Source organism: Leucoraja erinacea, chromosome 31, assembly GCF_028641065.1.
Source record: "Leucoraja erinacea ecotype New England chromosome 31, Leri_hhj_1, whole genome shotgun sequence".
NCBI lineage: Eukaryota > Metazoa > Chordata > Chondrichthyes > Rajiformes > Rajidae > Leucoraja > Leucoraja erinaceus.
The window spans coordinates 7,129,750-7,153,799 of NC_073407.1; the positions used below are offsets into that span (position 1 = coordinate 7,129,750).

A 24,050-nucleotide genomic window follows, 5' to 3' on the forward strand; every position below is an offset into this window, starting at 1 on the left:
TTTTAATTAATTTCACACAGTTGTGTGAGTTTGGTGTGCTAATAATGATCATTCAGAGGCTAAACCAAGCTTTACAAATTACACAAGGCAAACAAAAATTCACTGTTCAAACCCACACTGAGAGGTATACAGGTATATAAGTATTACTAAGTTAAGTATTTAAAGTAAAATATTTATTTTGTCTTACTTGAACGTTCAAAATTAGAGCTTCCAAGAACTTCAAATCAAGAGTTTGGAAACAAAATGAATGCTACTGAAGACGACTTTGAATACAGCACAATACTAAACCTTCCAATAATCGATCAACATTTTATAAAAGGGATAAAAAAATCATTTTTGTGGATCCTCCATAAAGTCCTTCATGGTAGACTGATCCAAACGATTAAGATGTATGAGATTCACTATGACTTGTTTGAATGGATTCAGAACTGGCTCATTCATAGAAGACAGAGGGTTACAATAGAAGGCAAATATTCTGGCTAGACATCTGTGACCAGCTAGGGCCTCCGCTATTTGTGATATATATATATATAAAGGTGACCTGGAAGTAAATGTAGATGGGTTGGTGAGTAGGTTTGCTGATGACATGAAAATTGGAGGAATTGCAAACAATGAGGAAGGCTGTCAACAGATACAGTGGGATATAGATCAGCTGCAAAAATGGGTGAAGAAATGGCAGTTGAGGTGATGCATTTCGGAATATTAAATGTAGGGAGAGAGTAAACTGTTAATAACAGCATTGGTGTGCAAAAGGATCTTGGAGTCCAAATTCATAGCTCACTTAAGGTGGCAGCACAAGTGCATAAGGTGGTAAAGAAGCCATATGGGATGCTTGCCATCATGGTTAGAAGTATTGAATACAAGAGTCAGGAAGTCATGATGCAACTCTATTGGACTTTGGTTAGGCTGCATTTGGACTACTGTGTGCAATTCATGGTCACCCCTTTACAGGAAAGATGTGGAGGCTTTGGAGAGGGTGAAGAGAAGGTTTAACACAATGCTGCCTGGATTAAAGAGTTTCAGCTACAGGGAGGGGTTGGATAGACGGACTGTTTTTTCTGGAATATCGGAGTCTTGATAGAAGTATATAAAGTGATGAGAGCCATAGACAGGGGAGACAGTCAGAAAGATTTTTCCCCAGGGTGGAAATGTCCATCACTAGAGGGCATAGCTATACGGCAAGAGGAAAGTTTAATGGTTAATGGGACCGGTTTATTTTTTACACACAGTAATAGATGCTTGGAATGCATTGCCGGGTTGATGGTGGAGGCAGATATGAGAGTGATGTTTAAAGTATGATGTTTAGATATGCACAAGGAAGTGCAGGAATAGAGGGTTATGGCTCATGTACAGGCAGATGAAATCAATTTAACGGTATTGAGTTCAGCACAAACATTGTGGGCCAAAGGGCCCATTCCTGTGCTGTACTATTCTATGTTTTATGATATATCGTTGAGCTTCATTTTGTAAAAAAAATAGCTAATTTTTTAAACTGTTACTTGCAGGGTTAGTTCTTTTTAAATTTCCTTTCCAATTTTCTGTTGGAGGGGTGGAAGAATACACTTAATTTGCATAATCTTGCATTTGTTTTTATTTATGTTGTTTTGCTAGATGGAATAATCATTTACATCCAAAGAATGTTATTTAAGTTTCCTTGTTGTGGCAAGGCTTTTTCTACTAAATAGTGGTTTCACTTTTCAGTTCATTTCTGGAGATTCCAATTAAAATGTGAACATGTCTCTCCTTTGCAGACTGACTATCATTTTCTGTTACCATTCCAGATTTCCAGAAATTGTAGCTTTTCCTATATGAAAGCATATTGTTCCCATCAGAATCTGTTAGCCCTTGCAGTAAAGCTTCCTCTTTGCACAACTGTCAAAGATATAGATGACTGTATTTTGTTCAGTTTACTTTCAATATGCGAAATATAGAAAGAAATAGCAAGAAGGATGCCGTTTCAGCTCGAGGTTTATAGCCTTCCTCTTCCTGCTCGATCTTAAAAGTTATACTACAACATGTAATTTTCCGAAAGTTTAGTGTGCAGTACCATCAGATGTCAGCACCATTAGCTCTAAATCCTGAAAAACATTGGACAGACCCTCATTCTATGATAGAAATGAACTAACATCCACTCTGTGACAATGACATTGAAGCTTTCATCACAAACTTCCAGGCAATGGGAAACCCCGACACAAGGAGCACACTGCACTGTACATCTGGACAACAAATTGGCCTCATCACAGTAGTACTGCATTATACTAGGATGAAAAATCACATGCAAAAGTTCCTTTCTACAAACATGGCACATTTACAGCACAGGAACCAGCCCTTTGGTCCACGTCGGTGCTAACAATGCATCTAAACTAAAGCCATCTGCCTGCACACTTTCCGTGCCCCTCTACTCCCTGCCTGATAAAACACTTCTGTCTGAACGCACTACTGCTTTTACATGTTGGTATTGCATTTGCCTCCTCTTGTAACAAGTTGCAGGCACCTATTTATCTTGGTATTAAAAAAATTGCAAATCTGCTTTAATCTTTCCTCCCTCACCTTACATTTCTGCCCTCGGTACCTGTCAGTATTTGGCATTTTGTCTCTGGGAAACAGACAAAACTATTTATCCTATTAATGTCCTATAACTTTAATTATGTCTATCAGGTCTCCCTCAGCCTCCGAGTCCAGAGAAAACAATCCAAATTTGACCAACCCTTCCTTATCTATCTATCTATATTACTAAAAGTCTGTTCTTGACCGGTTTTGGCCATCTGTGCTGCGATTCCCGAGAGAACGCCGCCCCCTACGGCCGTCATTTTTGGGCACCTTGCTCAGAGCCCCCCTCCGCCGTATGTGTGCCGAGGATTTCTCTTGTCGATGAAAAATGACAGTGATATTAATGTTTTTACAAAATTCCCCATTCTCTCTGCTGCCCCCGCTGGAGGCAGGGGAAGGGACTATAAAACCAGGAAGTGGTGTGCCACAAATAGTCTGCAAGCTGGAGCTCTGTCAATTAGTCTCTGTCACTCTGAGCTCTGAATGGCACTGAACAAATGTCTACAGCACTGTGAATACCCTTAATTTGGTTTGAAAATGAAAATATAGTTAGTTTGAAAAAGCACTGCCTGCAAATGGTTGTTTGGGTTGAATTAAAAAGGCACTCTCTCTTTCTCCCCCCTCCCTCCCCCCCCCCCCCCCCCCCCCCCCCTCTCCTCTCCCCTCTCCTCTCCCCCCCCCTCCTCTCCCTCCTCATCTCACCCCCCTCTCAGCACACCCTCTCTCCCCCCTTCCCCCCTCCCCCCTCTCTCCCCATCTCTCCCCCTCTCTCTCTCCCCCTCCTCCCCCCCCCCCCTCCCTCCCCTCCCCCCACACCCCCTCCCTCTCCCCTCCCCCTCCCCCCTCCCCCTCCCTGCTCCCCCCTCTCCCCCCTCCCCCCCCGACTCAGCACCCCCTTTCTCTCCCCCCTCACTCTCACCCTCTCTCTCTCCTCCCCTCTCCCCCCCTCCTCCCCCACCTTTCCGCCCTCACCCACCCTCCCTCTAATCCTCCTCTCCACCCCCCTATCCCTCTTGCCCCTCTCTCTGTGTCTCTGTCTCTCTCTCTGTCTCTGCCCCTTCTCTCTCTGCCCTCACTCGCTACCCCCGGGGGGGGGTAGAGAGTGAGTGCATGCCGCCTCCCCCCCCACAACCGCACGTTGGGGGAAACAGACCCAACGGGTCTGCACTTGGTCTAGTAATTAATATACTTTAATCTGGGCAACATCTTGGTGAACTACTTCTGTACTCACGTCAAAGTCTTCACAGCCTTCCTACGTTGTGGCAAACTGAACTGCACACAACACTCCAAATTAGATTAGATTTACCTTTATTGTCATTCAGACCTTATGGTCTGAACGAAATTTCGTGCCTGCAGTCATACATACAATCATACAATAATAAACAACACTAAACACAAATTAACATCCACAACAGTGAGTCCTCCAAGCACCTCCTCACTGTGGTGGAGGCAAAAATCTTAGGGCTGCAGTCTCTTCCCTCCTCTTCTCCCTCTGCGCTGAGGCGATACTCCACCGGGCGATGGTACAAACAGTCCTGCGACTCACCGAACCCCGCAAACGGGCCGGCTCAAACACCACGGCCCGGGGTGGTTGAAGCTGCCGCCCTCCAGTCCAATGGACGCAGCCGCTGGCCTGCAGCTAAACCCCGGACTCGGGTCACCGCCGCCAGAACGCCGTCCCAGCCACCGGAGCACCGTTCCAGCCCCGAGCCGGATCGCCCTCACGTGAGTGCCGTTCTCCCTCGAGCTGGGCCGCTCCGAGGGGAGCGCCATTCCACCTTGAGCTGGGCCGCTCCGACGGGAGCGCCATTCCACCCTCGAGCTGGGCCGCTCCTACGGGAGCGCCATTCCACCTCGAGCTGGGCCGCTCTCACGGGAGAGTCCCAGCCCCGAGCCGGACCGCCCTCACGGGAGCGAGCCCAGGGCAAGTCCTGACTGGCTCTGCCTCCGGAGTCTCGTGGTTGCCAGCTCCGCCATTAGGCCTCAGCGCAGACGGAGGCAGAGAAGGAGGATACGACAAAAAAAAGTCGTATTCCCCCGAAGGGAGAGACAGCAAGCCCCGTTTCAACCCCCCACCCACATAAACACAACCTAAAAACAAAAACTAACTAGACAAAACGAAAAAAAAACATAAAAGTAAAAACAAACGGACTGCAGGCGAGCCGCAGCCGTTAGCGCCGCCACTTATGTGGCCCAGCCAAAGTATTATACACCCGTTTGCCAACTTTAATATTCAGTGCCCTGACCAATGAAACCATGCATGCCACATGTCTCTTGACAGTTTCAGGGAGCTATGGACTTGCATTCCAAGATCCTTCTTTGCGTCAATGCTTCCAAGGATCCTGACATTTACTGTCTGCCTCTTCTTGCATTTGATTCCCAAATTGCATTACCTCACCCGTGTCCAGATTAAATTCTATCTGCCCAATCTCCATCTTGTCTGCCCAAATTTCCAACTGATCTATATAGCGGTGTTTGCTTCCTTACAATCTAAAATTCCACCAATTTCTGTGCCATCTGCAGACCTATTAACAAGACCACCTACATTTTCATGCAAATTAACATATACATGCAAACAACAGAGGTTCCACACTGAGCCTTGCAGACTACCACTGGTCGCAGATTTTTTAGTCAAATAAAAACCTTTCTATTCATATATGTTCCTGATTCTAGCATCTACAGTCTCGTTTCCTCCATCACTATCATCTGCCTTCTTGGATCAGGCCAATTTTGGGCCCAATTTACTAACCATGGTGATCTTATGTGATTTCATCTTCTGGATCAGCCTAATGCGAGAGATCTTGACAAATGTTTTACAAACGGCCTTGTAAACAACATCTACTGCCTTACCAACCATCTTTGCACAAAACAAAGTCAATTATTCCCGTAAGAAATCGTGTCTCACAAATCTGATTGAGTTTGTTGAAGACGTGACCAAAAAGGTCGATGAGGGCAGAGCTGTAGATGTTGTATATATGGATTTTAGCAAAGCATTTGATTTACAAGGTTCCACATAGTAGGCTGCTCTGGAAGGTTAAATCGCATGGGATCCATGGAGAGATAACTGAATGGATAGAAAATTGGCTTCATGGAAGGAAGCAGAGGGTGATGGTTGCTTCTCAGACTGGAGGCCTGTGACTAGTGGTGTGCCTCAGGGTTCGGTGCTGGGCCCATTACTGTTTGTCATCTATATAATGATTTGGATGATAACATACACAACAAGATTAGCCAGCTTGCAGATGATACAAAAGTGGGTAGTTTTGCAGATAGTGAAGATGGTTGTGAAAAATTGCAGCAGGATCTTGATCGATTGGGTAGGTGGGCTGAAGAATGGTTGATGGAATTTAATGCAGAGAAATGAGAGGTGTTGGATTTTGGGAAGTCTGACATGGGCAGGATCTATACAGTGAATGGTGGGACTCTGGGTAATGTTGTAGAACAGAGGGATCTAAGAGTGCAGGTTCATGGTTCCTTGAAGGTGGGGTAGCAGGTAGACGGGTGATCAAAAAGGCTTTTTGGCACATTGGCCTTCATCAGTTAGAGTGTTGAGTATAGAAGTTGGGAGGTCATGTTTCAGTTGTATAAGACGTTGGTGAGGCCTCATTTAGAGTATGGTGTTCAGTTCTTGGCACCGTTTTATAGGAAAGATGTTGCCAAGCTGCAAAGAGTAGAGAGAAGATTTACGAGGATGGTGCCAGGACTAGAGGGTTTGAGCAATAGGGAGAGGTTGAGTGGGCTGGGACACTATTCCATGAAGAGCAAGGATGAGCAGTGATCTTATCGAGGTGTAGAAGATCGTGAGAGGAATAGATCATGTAGATGCACAGAGTCGCTTGCCCAGAGTAGGTGAATCGAGGACCAGAGGACATAGGTTTAAGGTGAAGGAAAAGATTTAATAGGAGTCTGAGAGGTCACTTTTTCACACAAAAGGTGATGGGTATATGGAACAAGCTGCCAGAGGAGGTAGTTGAGGCACGGACTATTCCAACATTTAACATTTACAACCTAGGAGGCCAATTGCACTGCTAAGTCTATGTCAGCTCTCAGAGCGATACCATGAATCCCACAGCCCCACCCAATCTCACCTCAACAGTGCTGACTATGTTTCTGCCTTGCCCATCAATTCCAACCTGGTCCAGTGAGAAGTAGAGTTTTGACCTCCGAAATCAAGAAGATGCAAGACATGTCAAAAGCGGTATGAAGGTTGAGAGAGATGAGCAAGGTGGAATACTGGTCAGGACCTTTCCGAGTGACTTTATTTGCCTAATATATTATATTTAACCGGAGGAGATGTAATGGAATTTTGTTGCACAGTATTGTGCAATGACAATAAACGTATTCATTCATTCATTATGCTTTGTCACCATGTATATTCATATTCACTCATGAAAACAGCCAATAATAACTATTAAAAAATATCCAACAGTAAATAAAGATTGACAAATATGGTTATAAACTTAAATAGAACAAAGCCAAACTCTAACAAAAATGTTTGCAGCACAGTGGGGCAGCGGTAGAACTGCTGCCTCACAGAGCTAGAGAACCGGGTTCAATCATGACTATGGATGCTGTCTATAAGGAGTCTGACTGCCTGGGTTTTATTCCAGGTGCTCCACTGACCTCCCACAGTCCAAATATTGGCTGGTTTGTAGGTAAATTGGCTTCTGTAAAGTGCCCCTAGCATACAGGACATAGAACCAGTATACAGGTGGTATCAATGGTCGACGTGGACTTAGGGGTATGAAGATCCTGTTTCCACGCTGCATCTCTAACCCAAGATAAAAATTGCACTAAACTAAATTAAGTGCTGCTCCATTTATGGATTGATGATGTAATATAACATTATATTTTAATCACACTGATGAGAACCTCACTGGCACATAAAACGGAGAGCCTTTTATTCAGGATTTCCGCCAATGAATGATCCAAACCATTGCTCCAATGTTGTTTTAAATAAATACATCAAGATTGAATTCCAGCTTCATTACTGAGAATGTAAAAATATTGAAGAGCAAACAAATAAATCTTGACAATTTACTTAAAAAGTAAAAGATAAACTTACCTGCATCAAATTAAATCTTGCCACTTCATTAATTGGAGCATCAGAAATTATCCCATACTGTTCTGGATTCACAATTGCAGGGCAAATGAAGTAGGCAAGCAATAGGTCAGTGCACATGGCCTTCACCTCCCCAATATCCAGCCCTTCCATGCAAGACAAGGTTTTGTACATTTGTGATACAATCCAGCGCAAGCTATGTGGAAAACAGTAAGTATTCTGTTTGAGATATCCAATAAATTTGTTCACCAGAGCCACTAGCTTTGCTTCATTGCTCTCTACCATCTCTTGAACCTTCCGCCTGAACTGCTCTGTTCCCTTTTCCCCAAAGAGCTTCTCCTGTTGTACTGGAGTAAACCTTTCAATGAGCTTATTTGGATCAGTTTCCAAGTGATCCTCATCTTCAACAAGGAGCAACATTATTGGTTCATGTAAAGTTGCTGTGAGGAAAAGCTTTGCAGAGTACAGCCCCTCCGAAAAAAGTTTGAACAGAATGCTGAAAGTACAAGCACCTTTTCGGAGCAACCGCCGAGGATTGTCACTTTCCTTCAGTTCAAATTCAATCAGGTAACGCAATACTTGCAGAAGGTAGCTCTCATCTTCTTGCATTATACAGTTACCGTAAAGGGCAGTAAACACTGTAAGGATGACGCTGTGCGTGCTCTCATGATTAAGCTTCTCCCCAGCAACTAGACAAGAGGCGACGAGCCTTGGGTTCTCTCGAAGCCGACATAAAAATTCACCGTACAGCGTCTCTTGGAATCCCAGCTGTTTGTAACCGTCCACGAACTGTGTATCCTCCAACACCTTGGCATGTTTGCAGCATTCTGCTGGTGATGCTTCAACACTGAAAAAAAAACGTAAAAGTCAATATTCTGAAAAAAGGCAACATCAGCATTGCCAGCTAAAAAAGCTAATATCAAAAGTTGAGTTCCTTTCCACCAGCAGTGATCACCCAACTTGAGCATTGTATTGCGTTCAATGTGGGTATGCTGCGATCAAAGCAATAACAGGTCCTCAGGCTCAGGTTAAGTTTAACATTTTATTCTCCAGCTCCTCTACAATCATTAGAGTAACTGTTGTACATGACAACCAGAACACATTTTCATACAAAGTTCGAATTTATTGAATTATAGCTCCAGTAGTTTTCTCAAGTTATGTACTTTCAGGCATGAATATTCCTTTCTCTCATCACTGGTAACTGTAGTGTCTAGAGCTAACAAAGTAAATAACACTATGCACCAAATACTAAACATTGTGCACAAAATCTGTATAGCACATCTTCGTACTCCGTCAAACCATCACAAAGTCATTAAAAATAATTCTCTGTATGTGTCATAGTCATACAGCACGTAAAAATACAATTTGGCCCAACGCATCCATATTGACAAAGAAACCAATCTATGATAGCTCCATTTGCTATTACACATCACAGCAATGTTCTGTGTAATCGCTCAATAATACTTCTTGCTGTCCAAGTATGGTAATCAATTAAAATTTCAAAGTGGATGCCACTATCCTTTCTTGTACTTTTAAATACGTGAACAGCCTTCAACTCACTGCAAAGCCGCTCGCTATCCAACTGACCTCTGAATAGGAGTCAGCCATTTGGACCTTAAAACCTACCCCACCATTCATTAGATGAGGCGGAACTTTGACCTCACCACCTTTCTCCAGCACATTCCCCAGATTCATTCATTCCATTATTGTCCAGAAATCGATCCGTCTGTTTTTGGATAAAACAGTGATGAGTCCTCGTAATCCTCCAGAGAAGAAAATTTCAAATAACCATTTGGAATATTCTGAATATTCTTATTCCACTACTAACTATCACGTCCACTCAGTCTCGCACTCAAAGTCACTCGAAAAATGGATAATCTCACATTTTTCCACGTGACACATTTTCACCACCCTATGTCCATATGCTTTAAAACCTCTTTACATCCTTCCATGTACAAAGCCCCACCTTGCTTCTTAAGTTCAATCAGTCTGAAGAAGGGTCTTCACCCAAAACGTCACCCATTCCTTCTCTCTAGAGATGCGGCCGGTCCCGCTGAGTTACTCCAGCATTTTGTGTCTATCTTTCGCATGTTCAACTATCTCCTCAGCCAAATAGTCAGAGATTGCCAAACCAACACCAATCCCCATTGTACTTCACTCATCACAGCCTCCCAACCTGAGAACATTCATCGGAACCCACTTTGATCTTGGTCTGATAAACAAATATCAATCCATGTTCGTGTATTGCACCCAATTCCATGTACTTTAGCTTCATTCGCCAATCTCCTGTAAGAAACCTTAACTAATACCTTCCATAAATAGCCAAATGTACTGCACCCACTGGTTCTCCCTCATCTACTCACATCCTCAAGATCTCACGCAGATTCATCAAATCAGAAATGCACGCTGATTCAGCTGTTACTCTTTACTGTAGTTACAGCTTTCATTATAAATTCCAGCATTCTCCCCACTGACATCAACTTTAAAAAAAACAGGTGATTTTCTATACGCCCATGTTATATAGTGGGGTGACATTTGCCATCCTCCAATCCAGAGGAACAATAAAACCTCTGTAGTGCTTTTGATGATAGCCAGAGCATCCTCCATCTCTAAAGCTACCTCTTCCATAATTCTGGGATACAGATGATATGATCCTTGGGATTTATCAGCTTTCACACTCACCAACATCACCAACACTAACCCTACTCTTTCTTTCTGACGTAAAAAGGATTGCAAGCCCTTGCATGTTCCTCACCAGATCCACTCTCATATTCTAACTTGCATTTATAATTTCCATGGTCATCCTTTGTTGGTTCTAAAATGCTCCCAATTTTCAGGCTTATTACAGATTAGATCATATATAGTAGATACAAGTTGAATGATTCAATTTCAGAGTTTTGAAAGAGGTGGCCTTAGAAATGATGGAGACCTGGCTCATTCTTAAACATCTGGACACAGCACTTCAGTCCAAGAATTTTTCGATGCACTGAATGGACCAAGCTGTGACGTAAGGAAAGGAGGTGGTGGTGGCATCTACTTCATGAGCAAGTGTGACGTGATGTACTTTGCAAAGTCGAATGCAAGGGGAAAGTATACAGTTAATGGGAAGATTCTTGGAGCAGAGGGATTTGGGGTCCAAATCTATAACTCCTTAAAAGTGGCAATGGAAATAGATAGAGTGATAAAGAAGGTGTATGGCACCCTCATCTTCATCGAGTCCCGGGTGCAAAGAAAGTAGAACAAGGGACTAGGCGCACCGCCTTAAAGCACATCTGTTGATGGTCAGTGAGAAGGAAAGGTAGTTACAGACCCTCGATGATTGAGGTCTGCCGAAGATCATTTAAGGACCCATTTGTAAAGATTTGTAGAATTTGTGTGATTTATGTACAATTTGTTTTGCAAGCAACATTTTAATTGTACTGATAAGCTCACTTGACGAGACAAACTTCCACGTCTGTCGTGACTTAGTTTCTCTCTCCATCCTCTTTAAATATTGGAGTGTTATTTGCAGTATCTCAGTTCAAAAGGCAGAACTACTAAAATAAGAGAATTTAGGAAAAATACAACATGCACGTGCAATCGCTGCAGCTGTTTATTTTAATATAACATAGCAAATGGAATGTAAATTAAACCAGAGGCTCCCACTACGGAACATGAAAAAATAACAGTTCCTCCTCCCAAATGGCAACTTAGAACCACACAGGAACAGAATGCTTGTTTGAATATCAAAGAAAGGATCAAACTTTGGCATGGTGCCTTTATAACAAACTGGCAGCAACTACACGTGAGATCAGTGTCAATGTTGGTACCTTCAAATGGGCCAAACGTAAGAAAGAAATGGTATTATCAAATAGCCAATACACAAATATCAAAAATCCATTCAATTGATTGGGAAGGAAAAACTGATGCAAGTAGTTAACCGTTTTTACATCACAAAAAAAAAGTGTATGCCTTTGGAATTAATTCCTCTTTAATAGTGAGCTGCCAGGTGTTTGCATCAAATGCAAATTAAAAATACTGGGACTTTGTTATCACATTTATCTAGGTACGATGATTTATTTTTGTATATAGTTCAGTAAAAAGTACAATAATGCTTAAGTATACTAAGTACGTCATTTCATAATTAACTACTATGTTAATGTTCACTTTTGTCATCTTGATGGTCTTTGTTGAAATTGCATTCTCCAGTTACCCATCTCAATACTCAGTCTGATGAAGGGTCTCGACCTGAAACGTCACCCATCCCTTCTCTCCAGAGATGCTGCCTGTCCCGCTGAGTTACTCCAGCATTTTGTGTCTATCTTCAATGCTTTTATATATTGATTCAAGTAATCTAGGCAACAGTGGCAGTTCCAGTACTTGAGGTTTTTAGCTCCACAGTCTCTTGTGACTGCAGAATAATTAAGTTTTATTATTCAACAGTTTTGCAAGACAGAACCTTCCTACAAGTAATTCTGGTGTTGCATGGAAGGCAAACCTGCACGCTCTTTTCTAAACCGACTCGGGTAACTTTTCACCAGCTGCTAGTTATTGCCATCTACATATAAAACATGATTTTAGAATTTTAATTCAGGACAGATGTAAATTCTGGGAAGTTGTTACATCAAAGGAGACTGTTACAATGTGTATTAAAAAAATAAAAAATAAATAAAATTTTTAAAAATCAGGATCAAGAAATAAATGGACCACAAAACACAAATTCCAGAATTTTAGGTGAGAATCTATTTCACAACAATTCACTCCAGTTTAGGGTGCCGCAGCTGGTAGAGCTGCTGCCTCATAGCGCTAGAAACCTGGGTTGGATCCTGACCTTGGGTGTCGTTCGTGTGAAGTTTGCACATTTCACTGTGACTATGTGGTGCTCCGGTTACTCCCACATCACAATAACGTGCGGGATTCTAAGTTAATTGGCCTCTGTAAATTGCCCCAATGTGAAGGGAGTGGATGTGAAAGTGGGACAACAGAACTAATGGGAATATGTGAATGATGGTTGGTGTGCTCAATGGGCTGAAGAACCTGCTTCCAACCAATGCAACAATTCCAAAACTCCTGTAGTTATTTAACAAACAAAAAAAATCAATTGTTTATCCTCAGTTCAACAGCAAAATTTACCAGTTAAAAACATGAATCGTTCATACAATTGTTCATAAATGACCATACAAGCCTACACATGCATCATTGCTGCCACACCTCAAGAACCATGAACTACATGAAGTTGTGAAAGTGACTTCACTCGACAGGCTGGACAAGTTCAAAGCCGCAGCTCATCACCACCCTACCCGATCAAAAATAAAGCAATAAACCTTGGCGTCAGCAATAACCACCAACTTCAACTACAGACGGTTGTAAATTCTAACTAATTTGAATGTATAAGAACAAAAATTCAAGATTTGCATCAATTACTGGCACAATTACTGTCAACATATCAATTGATAATTTAATGCGTTTCAACCCTTGCGTTTCCGATGCACCCATTTTTTGTCAGACTAAACTCACTCGTCTCCAATCGACTTGGCATTGGTTGTTTTAGTCAAAGGATAAGCAGCTGCCAAGTAACCCAAATCCAAGCAGGACAGGCATTTAACAACACAGGAATTACCACATTAGAAAATTAACATGGCCCATCCAGTTTGATTCTACGACTATAGTAGGCACAATTATATGATTGTTAACTGCTTACAGAAATTATCAACAACACCTCAAAAGATTCTTGGCAAGAATCCTGGCAGAGAGAGTTCTGACAATCATCCTCCAGATTTCTCTCACCCTCCTCCGACATTTATATTTTATGCCTCACACTTTTGTGAAGCTGCATTTTAAATGGCATTTCCTTAGAATGCCTTCCATAATGTTTGGGACAAAGACCCATCATTTATTTATTTACCTCTGCACTTCACAATTTGCGATTTGTAATAGAAAAAAAAAAATCACATGTCAGATTTTATTAAAAGTTATTTTTGGTTTCACTTTGGTTTCACCATGTAGAAATTACAACTATGTTTATACATAGTCCCCACATTTCAGGGCACCATCATGTTTGGGACACATGGCTTCACGGGTGTTTGTAATTGGTCAGGTGTGTTTAAATGCCTCCTTAATGCAAGTTTAAGAGAGCTTTCAGCACCTAGTCTTTCCTCCAGTCTTTCCATCACCTTTGGAAACTTTTATTGCTGTTTATCAACACGAGGACCAAACCTGTGCCAATGAAGGTCAAAGAAGCCATTATGAGACTGAGAAACAAGAATAAAACTGTTAGTCATTTCTACATGGTGAAACCAAAATGTATAAAAATGGCCTTTATTAAAATCTGACAATGTGCACTTTAACCACATATGATTTTTTCTATTACAAATCTCAAATTGTGGAGTACAGAGGCAAATAAATAAATGATGGGTCTTTGTCACAAACATTATGGAGGGCACTGTATGTCGGATCAGCATTTGACCAAATTAAAGCTCTCTGTAACTACAGTTCCCTTCACCAGCAAGTTTTTTTTCTGGATGAGTAATATTTGTCTACATTTCTTCACTGGTGCACATTAAAGCACTTTACAATCCACTGTTTGCATTTTATTGTACAAATATACCAACTAAAACAAACACATTGCCCCCAAGCCAAAAAAGAGACTCTTATGTAACCAATACGGAACAATCATTAAAGTATTTTGCCAAAATTAGGTTCAGTCTTGTATTTTTTTATTATGGCATCATGTATTTAAATATGCTCTAAATTCACACTGAGCTCACCTTGTTAGTATTAGACGATCCAAGTTAATTCGCTGCTGCTTTGCAATCCATGCTGAACAGTACAGTTTTTCTGCAGTTTTGAGCACATCTGCATTTAGCCGCTGAAGCAATTGCTTTTCAGAGTTCACGTAAAGACGCTCTTGCTTGAGGTGATGGGCCAGAGTGTGAAGATCAGGCTTCACCATCTTCAAATGGCACGAGGAATATACCAACTGTAAAAGCAAATTAAAATTAAGACCTAGCTAGATAGGTTATAAGTTGCCACAATATGGCACCAGACTTAACTCCAAAATGTGCATCAAGATAATGAAACTGGCAACCTCAGCTTCATTTATCACCCAAGAATTTTAACCTTTCAGGAATTTGGAATTGTCCTTCGAGCTTCCCCAGGCCAAAAGAATTGTCCATCTGCTTATAACAATGTCATGCTTATAAAATCCCAGATGCATAGGAATAATCCAGGCAGATTGTATTTATCTCCGTTAATAAAGCATCCATGGCAACAAACCAAGTTTCATGGCAAGTTTTATGATTGTAAATCCACATTCTACAATGATGAAATGGAGCTAGTTGCTGATTTTGGCAAGTAAAAAAAAACTTCCTTCTGAATTAATAAGCATGATGACAGGGTAATGGCATTAAATTAATTCAATACAAAATATTGTCAGTCTAACGTATTCCAATTACCAAATATTTATCAGCTCAGGCTTCACTGACAGGCACACACTTAAACAATTCTCAACTGCTTATTAATAAAATTCAGTAAATCATAATAGAGAATTGTAGCTAACTTTCCTTGTTATGTTATTTTAAGTATTTTCTTCCTACTTTCATTGTCGTAGACTAACCACGATTCAATTCTGTTTCCTTTATTACAATTTTGAAAAAAAAAAAAGTAGGTTATGCTTTCAGTTACCTTCTAGTAGTACAGAATTATTTGAAATAACCTTTTGCTCCTCATGCTGATTTACCACTGCCTTACGACATATGGTAATGGTAAGCTGCATTTACCCAAAATAACAGTAATAATTTAATTGAAGTACCATGTCCTGTCCAATAATAATCATGACATTTCTGAAGCAAGTAAGGATTAAAATATAAAGTCAAAAATAAATTTGCAGAATGGAAGTAAACTGTCCAGTTCCAAAGTCATATTTAGTATTGCTCCTTGCATTCATTTTACAGTCAAGAGCCAAATATATATAGCTACAGGCATCACATATGCCTATCATCTTTTAACAATGTTAACAAAATGTTAACCAGTAAACATAAATCTTAGCTTTTCTAATTGTCAAAGAAATTAAATAACCAGCTGCTTCAAAAGTGGAGAAAAAGTCAGCTGTAGCGCACAAAGATTGGAGTAAATAATTCAGCAAGATGCATCAGCCAGACAGTCACCAACTGTTCTCTAGTTTGTTGTTTCCTAAAAGAAAAGTTGGTAATATAATTTGACATGCTATTAGAAAACACAGGTGGAATAAGTCAGTTTCTAATCCACAAATGTGAAATTTGCACTCATCCAATGCTGGAGCTTACATGGACATGATGAAAGCAATGGACCATTGAACTCCCTCAGAGAGATTTTTCCTACAATCATCGTTCTCAAATAGGAAAAGTAGAAACAAGGAACTGCAGATGCTGGTAAGCAAAACACGACACAAAGTGTTGGAGTAACTCAGCAGGTGAGGCTGCATCGCTGGAGAACATGGAGGGGTGATGTTTTGGGTCAGGACCTTTCCTGAAGGATTCCAACCCAGAACGTCACCTGTCCATGTTCTGCAGAGATGCTGCCTGACCCACTGAGTTACTCCAGCACTTTGTGACCACAAATGTGAACTTATTTATTTGTATGCAGATGCAACCCGACATGCTATATTTTCTCAGCAGTTTCATTAAAAAATGACAACATTCATACTGTCAATAACAACCAACTAGCTGACCAACTTAGGAAAGGAAATCTGTTGTTCTTGCCTGGACTGGCCTGAATTAAATTCAAGATCCACAACAATATGACTGATAGTAGGAGAAAATACCAAAAGTTCAAAGATTTATTCTTGCTGAAATAATTATAGGAGCAGAATTAGAGCATTCGGTCCATCAAGTCTTCTCTGCCATTCAATCATTGTTGATCTATCTTCCCTCTCAGCCCCATTCTCCTGCCTTCGCCCCATAACTTCTGACACCCTTACTAATCAAGAATCTGTCAATCTCCACCTTCAAAATATCCATTGACTTGGCTTCCACAGCAGCCAGTGGCAATGAATTTCACAGGTTTCCCACCATCTGACTAAAGAAATTCCTTCTCATCTCCTTTCTAAAATTACGTCTTTTTATTCTGAGGCGATGGCCTCTGGTCTTAGACTCTCCCACGAGTGGAAACATCCTCACCTCATTCACTCTATCCTGGCCTTTCACTATTTGGTAAGTTTCAATGAGGTCACTCATCCTTCTAAACCCCACCGAGAACAGGCCCAGTGCCTTCAAAAGCTCATCATATGTTAACCCAACCATTCCTAGGATCATTCTCATAAACTTCCTCTGGACCCTCTCCAACGCCAGCATACCAGTCCAGCGTACCAGCATATCATACCAGATATGGGGTCCAAAATTGCTCACAATACTCCAAATGCCGTCTGACCAGTGCCATCTAAAGCCTCAGCATTACATCCCTGTTTTTGTATTTTAGTTGTCACAACATAAATGCCAGCATTGCATTCGTCTTCCTTACCACCGATTCAAATTGCAAATTAACCTTTTGGGAATCCTACACCAGCACACCAAATTCCTTTGCACCTCCGATTTCTGAATTTTCTCCCCATTTAGAAAATATTTTGGATTCATATCCAGGTCCAGCTTTAAGATTCTCTCATGAAAGAGGTGGTTCTAATTATTTCCGTTCCTTTATTACGCACTCTGCTTTATATTGTACTTCTTGAAATAAAATCCATTACAACGGCTGACTGAAGTCACCCAACCCAATTCCCCTAGACATTTCACTGGGTTTCAGTATCAGTGTTTGCTCATCTGGGTGCCACCCAAGGATGGGTTACAAATGAGACTGGGCTGGGCACAGCACAACTTTCAACTCAACAACATACTCTGGCTGAGATGCATAGGGTGGAAGCAAAATCTTTGGCATTTCTATTTACTTCACTGTGAAACTAGTGGAAGCCTCGGCAGATCAGAAAATAAATATTAACATGAAACACACACATGTCAAACATCACTCCCATTGTTACAGATTCAAACTAATTTTAATAAATTCTCAACTACCACGTTCTTCGGTATCAAAAAAAATACCAGTGTTCAATCAGAATTGACCTAAAAGATGGTCTTTGAATATAATCTTTTCTTACTTTTCTTCATCCAGTGCATAAATACTCACAATCCCCACAAATAAAATGTAGGCTTCACCAGACACTGTCATAATCTGCATGATTACCCTTGCATGGCCAGGAGGGTTAAAGGAACACTTGAATCTTCCTTTTGGCTGAAGTGAACTCTCTCAGATAAGTACTTATAATGATTTACCAGGATTACAAGGTATAGAGCAATTAGTAAATAATTTAATTTGCTATTCTTTACTAATTATCAACTAAAGGGATGATTCTCAACTTTTATCAACAGTGCTTCGACATGGATAGAACTTTCCAGCAGAATCCATATGAAAGAGAAAGCAAGCCCCAAAGTAATCAGCAATTTAGTTTGTCATGGGTGTTAATACATTTAAATATTACAAGCTTGAAAAGAAGCTATCCCTCAGCAAGTTAAACTGGAAAATCTTGTTAAAGCAGCAGACCAATCGTGCATATAGTTATCTACTTAAAATGCCCGCTTTTATTCATTTCAGGCCTCAATTATATATGGGTATTTATCCAAGTAAATCCTTTTTTTTTTAAACTTACTCAGACTTGAATTAAATTTATATTGGTTTATACCAAGGCTCAAAAAATGTAAATATTAAATGTGAAGTAAATCAAGTATAAAAGAAAAATATACTGGGGGGGGGGGAGAAATTGGATTCAAACTTTTATCTTCTACTGCCCGCAATAGCGAATCAATTGTGACCAATATTAACCAATTTAAAATGATCAGCACAAAACCAACAGTAAAACAAAAATAAACCAGCAACTCAAAGAGCCAAAGCACTGTGATATTCAATATCCAGAGGGCACAAATATCTTGAAAAAACATTCAGGATATCGAATATCTCTTACAAACAATTTCTTAGCAGAATTTTTCTACTTGTAAATTACCATTAAAAAAGATTAAGGAATAAAATGACGTAATGTCGTAAATAACATGCAATCTATCTGGAGTTCACAACCAGCAATAATTTATATGGGCACATGGATATGCAGGGAATGGAGGGATATGGATCACTGGCAAGCAGATGAGAATAGTTCGACTTGGCATCTTGATCGGCAATGGTCATAAGGTCATAAATGATAGGAGCAGAATTAAGGGCCTGTCCCACTTAAGCGACCTTTACAGGTGACTGCCGGCACCCGTCATAGGCAGCCGAAATTTTCAACATGTTGAAAATTCAGCGGTGACCAGAAATACGCTACGACTTTTTGGAGACCTTTCACGACCATACAGGCTGTAAGGTCGTGAGAGGTCTCCTATGGTCGTGAGAGGTCACCCGCGACATGTCGCTAGGGGTCGCCTGTATGGTCATGAGAGGTCTTGTATGATCATGTGAAGTCTCCAAAGAGTCATAGCATCTTTCTGGTCGCTGCTGAAAATTTCGGCGACCTATGCCGGGTGCCGGCAGTCGCCCGTAAAGGTCGCCTAAGTGGGACAGGTCCTTTAGGCCATTCGACCCATCAAGTCTACTCCACCATTCAATCATGGCTGATCTATCTCTCCCTCCTAACCCCATTCTCCTGCCATCTCCCCATATCCCCTGACATCTGTATTAATCAAGAATCTAACTATCTCTGCCTAAAAAATATCCATTGACTTGGTCTCCACAGCCTTCTGTGGCAAATAATTCCACAGATTCACCCCCCTCTGAATAAAGAAATTCCTCCTCATCTCCTTCCTAAAGGAACGGTGTTTAATTCTGAGGCTATGACCACTAGTCCTAGATTCTCCCACCAGTGAAAACATCCTCTCCTCATCCACTCTATCCAAGCCTTTCACTATTCGGGTCAGTTCCTGTGCGGTACATTTCTGTGTTCTATGTTTACGAGCATGTCAACAGCAATGTGTATGCAGTTTCTTGAATCCAAACAAGTTTCAGAAATTTGAAGATGGGTCTTGACCCATGGGTCTATTCCCTTTCTCCAGAGATGCTGCCTGACCTGTTGAGTTACTCCAGCTTTTTGTGTCTATCTTCAAATTTCAGAAAAGCTCAATCATTAATTAAAAATGAATATACTTGACATATTACTGTCAAGAGGTACTACGTCTACACATTTCCCCTCCAAGTTGTCAAAGTAGACATAAATTGATTTTAGAAAGTTTGGTTTCGCTTACTAATTTTAGGTGCTGCACAAAGGTCACATTTAGTCATACTGCAATGCGAATCAGATTATGGCTGTTACATTTACACTGATGAACAATTTCTACAATCCAGCTGTTTAAGAAAGAACTGCAGATGCTGGAAAAATCGAAGGTAGATAAAAAAGCTGGAGAAACTCAGCGGGCGAGGCAGCATCTATGGAGCGAAGGAATAGGCGACGTTTTGGCTCGAGACCCTTCTTCAGAAGTCTGAAGAAGGATCTCGACCCGAAACGTCACCCATTCCTTCGTTCCATAGATGCTGCCTCACCAGCTGAGTTTCTCCAGCTTTATCGACCTTCTACAATCCAGCTTATTAACAGAAACAGTGCCAGAAACTAAGCTTTCCTTAGAAAGAAACACGTTACCTAACCATTAACTTAAGTGTTCTTTTACTTTTTATTTTCATATTTGAATAAAAAGGGAAAGGTGTGTCAACCTACAAATTGAATGCATTAATCCAGGGATTCAGTTACAATTGCCACAGCATGTCATCTTTATAATGGCAGTATGACATTCTTTCAAATAATAGGGGGTGGGATGGTAGCACAGTGGTAGAGTTGCTGCCTTACAGCGCCAGAGACCCGGGTTCAATCCTGACCACAGGTGCAGTCTGTACGGAGTTTGTACGTTCTTCCCGTGACGGTGTGGGTTTTCCCCAGGTTTCCTCCTACACTCCAAAGACGTACAGGTTTGTCGGTTAATTGGCCTCAGTAAAAATTGTAAATTGTCCCTAGTGTGTCGGATAGTATAGGTGTTCGGGATTGCTCGTTGGCACATGCTGTTTCCACGCTGTATCTCTAAACTAAATTTTAATGAAAGATTATCAACCAAAATGCTATATTTTTCTATTTTCTTTCTACTGTTACTCATGATGAGGATTTTCAGTAGTTTTTTTTTATATCAGTAACTGGCCCTTTAATGTTAGCCATGAAGGCACTCATTTTACCCTTTTATTCCAATTCAGGCTTCATAGCCACGAGGAGACATAATCTTGAGTGAATACCTGCTTGTACGCGAGTTAGCAAGATGGAGCACGTGGAAGCACAAAATGTCTGATATCATGTCTGTGTATTTTCTCACAGAATTATGTCCCAAATAATCAAGAACAAATTTTGAACTAGTTATGAAGCCAGTGTTCAGCTGCCATTTTGCTTCATGTCCTAATAATCAGGGTGATTTTTCCTTTAAAGCCTAAGATACTCAGTCCTTCACAACATTAGTATTATTTGTCCAAAAGGTGGAAAAGTCATGGAAGTATGATGCATTTTAAGTTATTTGTACTCAACTCACCAGCTGTACAAGGGATTTATTTTCCCACACCAGACACAAATTAACAGATGCACAGTGCAGAAGATCATTCACAGTTTATAGGAAACAAGAACTTGCTTTTGACAGAAGCTTTTTCGATTGGGCACAGAAGCAATGTGAACAGAGGATGAAAAAAATAACAATTCAATCCACTATCCAGACATGTACAAAAGGCCACACAAGGTGGAACATTGTTTAAATTGGTTCTTGACAGCAGAATGTTATCAGCAATGATGTGACGTAGTAAGGCTGCTTTTGTACGTATTTGTACATATTTTTGTACATATTCTAAACAAAACAGATTGTTACTGCATTGCAGTTATAAATAAGTAATCTTACCTAAAATTAGATGCAGAATTATCATTTCTATAATGAACAGACGATCCGATAAATACAAAGTGAAATCTTAAAAAACTCTCCGCCCCAATGCATTTGTAAAATAAAACCACTCTTGGAAAAATAACCAGCAAATACAAAATCAACTTCATCATGGCTATAACAAATTAGCAGAAATAAACTATACACAGCTGTGTACTATGTGCTATCACCTGTATTTAAAAAGCGTCTGGAACGTTAAAAGGGGAAGTTAGTTCGCAAGGTTTGGTTAAAAATAGTTTGGTTTTGAGTTACTGCAATATTTTAGAGACATTAACAGGAAATGTAGTTCCAAGTTTACCTATCTTCAACAGAAAAAGGGAACTTTAAACTCTCACTTTCAGAGGTTATTTCAACTTGGATTAACCAGAGGAAAGCATGGAAGTCATTATTGTCCCAAAAACAAGATAGTAAATATTAAATGAGAACTGAATGGTGCTCAATTTGATGTCTTGCCATTTTAGGTATCCATCCAAATCAAATCCAAAACTGAAATAAACATTCTTCAGTTCTCTCCCTACTTAGTCCACACAGACTCTTAAGACTCTCAGCCTGAAGGATAAAGCTTTCCACAGCTAGAAACAGTAAACATTGTATTTACAAATCTCTCAGTAGGAAATGTTACACAGGCGCCGTTTTTGGGGCGATTTTCCAAGGCAGAAGTTTCTCCTTGGGTTGAATTATGCTCCTTGACCACTGGCTGTTAACAGGGAACCATCAGATCGCACAGTGGTTCTTAACCTTTTTGGCACCAGCACGCGCAAACGAGAACAAAATACTGTATGTGTTATGTACCTTTGTTAGGTTCCTAAACATGGGCTCAACAAATTGATATGTTATTTGTGACCCTACAAAGCCCCAAACCACCCTCAGGTTAAGAACCACTGAGATGATAGCAGCTAATTGTACCTCAGGAAGTCTCAGGCTCCCAATGCATGTGTGATCAATTGCGTAAATCTAAGGTCAGATGCTGCTCTATTACAGGATGCACAATTGAGTTTAAAAGGAAGAGAACTTCCTGGGAAGAAAATCCAGATGCACTCCATACCCGACACTCAGTTTATGTTTCGGGAGCATTTCTGTTCATGTAGCTATGGAAAATCTGCTTTCATTAATTTACTTTTCTTTGAATATTTGTTGGCCTTTTAACAAGTTTTTGTTTATTATGCATTAGAAACATTTAAAAAGACTATTAGTGAATTTCAAAGACACATTTTATTCAAAGAGCAAACCCTGATGCTCCTCACCATACACCCACGGGAGGTCGGGGATCAGCTCACTTTGCATCTAAAACATACACATAGGTGGGAAACATAAGCATCAGGTAAGGCCCAGGACCAGGACAATCCAGACCTCTATAATTGAAGAGTCGCTGATACATCTCTCTGCAATAAGCCACATTATTTCTCAGGAGTCATGGCCTAAAAGCTACAGATCAATAAAGGCCCTGTTGTGGTGTGTGGGTCTCGAAAGGAGGCACGAAGCCCAGTGTTTTGAGAAGCACCTTTATTGTATTCCTCCCGGTTGAAGGGAAGACGAAACCAGAGGAAGATGGCACCCAAACCCTGCCTTTTAAACCCTCCAGCTGAGGGCTGCGTCCGGACTGCACCACTCCTGTGCCGAGGGGTTCGGCAGTATAATGGCACGACCCTTAGGAGCCTCCACAGGACCCCCCCCCCCCCCCAGAACCAGAGGCACAAAACGCACCGGCGCGCGCACGACCCGGCCGGCCCGCGTGCGGAAGTCAGCAGATCCCGGGGCTTGCGGGGGCGTAGGTGGAGGGACAGGTCGAGGGACCGGCGGAAGGACAGATGGAGTGACAGGTGGAGGGCGTCATGAGGGGGGGCGCCCTCGGGGCCGAGGTTGGGCAACCAGCACCGGCTGGTCAATGTCCAGGTGCGCCGGCTTTAAACAGTCAACCGACACGGCCTCCGGCCGGCCCCCCATGTCCAGGACAAAAGTCGACTGCCCGTGTTCCAGCACCCGGAACGAGCCCTCGTACGGCCTCTGGAGTGGCGTCCGGTGGGCATCACGGCGCAGGAAAACATACGGGCAGTCCGTGAGGGCCAATGGCACGTGTGGGCGAAATGTCCCATGGCGGGACGTCAGGACGGGTGCGAGCCTGCCAACTCGCTCGCGAAGGCGTTGAAGGGTGGAGGAGGGCGTTCCCTGCTGCTCCGGCGCCAACGGCACGAACTCCCCGGGCACTGTGAGTGGCAACCCGTACACAAGCTCCGCCAATGATGAGGCCAAGTCCTCTTTGGGAGCGGTCCGGATGCCCAGCATGACCCACGGCAACTCGTCCATCCAGTCCGGGCCGGAGAGTCGTGCCTTCAATGCCGCCTTCAGCTGCCGGTGGAACCTCTCCACCAGACCGTTAACTTGCGGGTGGTAAGCCGTGGTGTGGTGCAGCCGCACACCCAGCAAGCGAGCCAAGGCTGACCACAGCTCGAAGGTGAACTGTGGCCCCCGGTCTGAGGAGATGTGCGCCGGCACCCCGA

The 24,050-nt window shown here is 41.8% G+C and overlaps 1 protein-coding gene across 12 annotated transcripts in view; it reads right to left on the reverse strand.

Moving 5' to 3' along the window:
• The window catches only part of gapvd1 (GTPase activating protein and VPS9 domains 1), a 111,468-nt gene that overhangs the window by 71,157 nt on the left and 16,261 nt on the right, over positions 1–24,050 (reverse strand). For all 12 annotated transcript variants that reach the window (XM_055659830.1, XM_055659829.1, XM_055659826.1 and 9 more), the window contains exons 3-4: positions 14,356–14,567; positions 7,613–8,456 (exon numbers count right to left, since the gene is read on the reverse strand). In XM_055659830.1, the coding sequence (XP_055515805.1) occupies positions 7,613–8,456; positions 14,356–14,540 (1,029 nt within the window). In that variant the 5' untranslated portion in view covers positions 14,541–14,567. The remainder of the gene's footprint in view (positions 1–7,612; positions 8,457–14,355; positions 14,568–24,050) is intronic.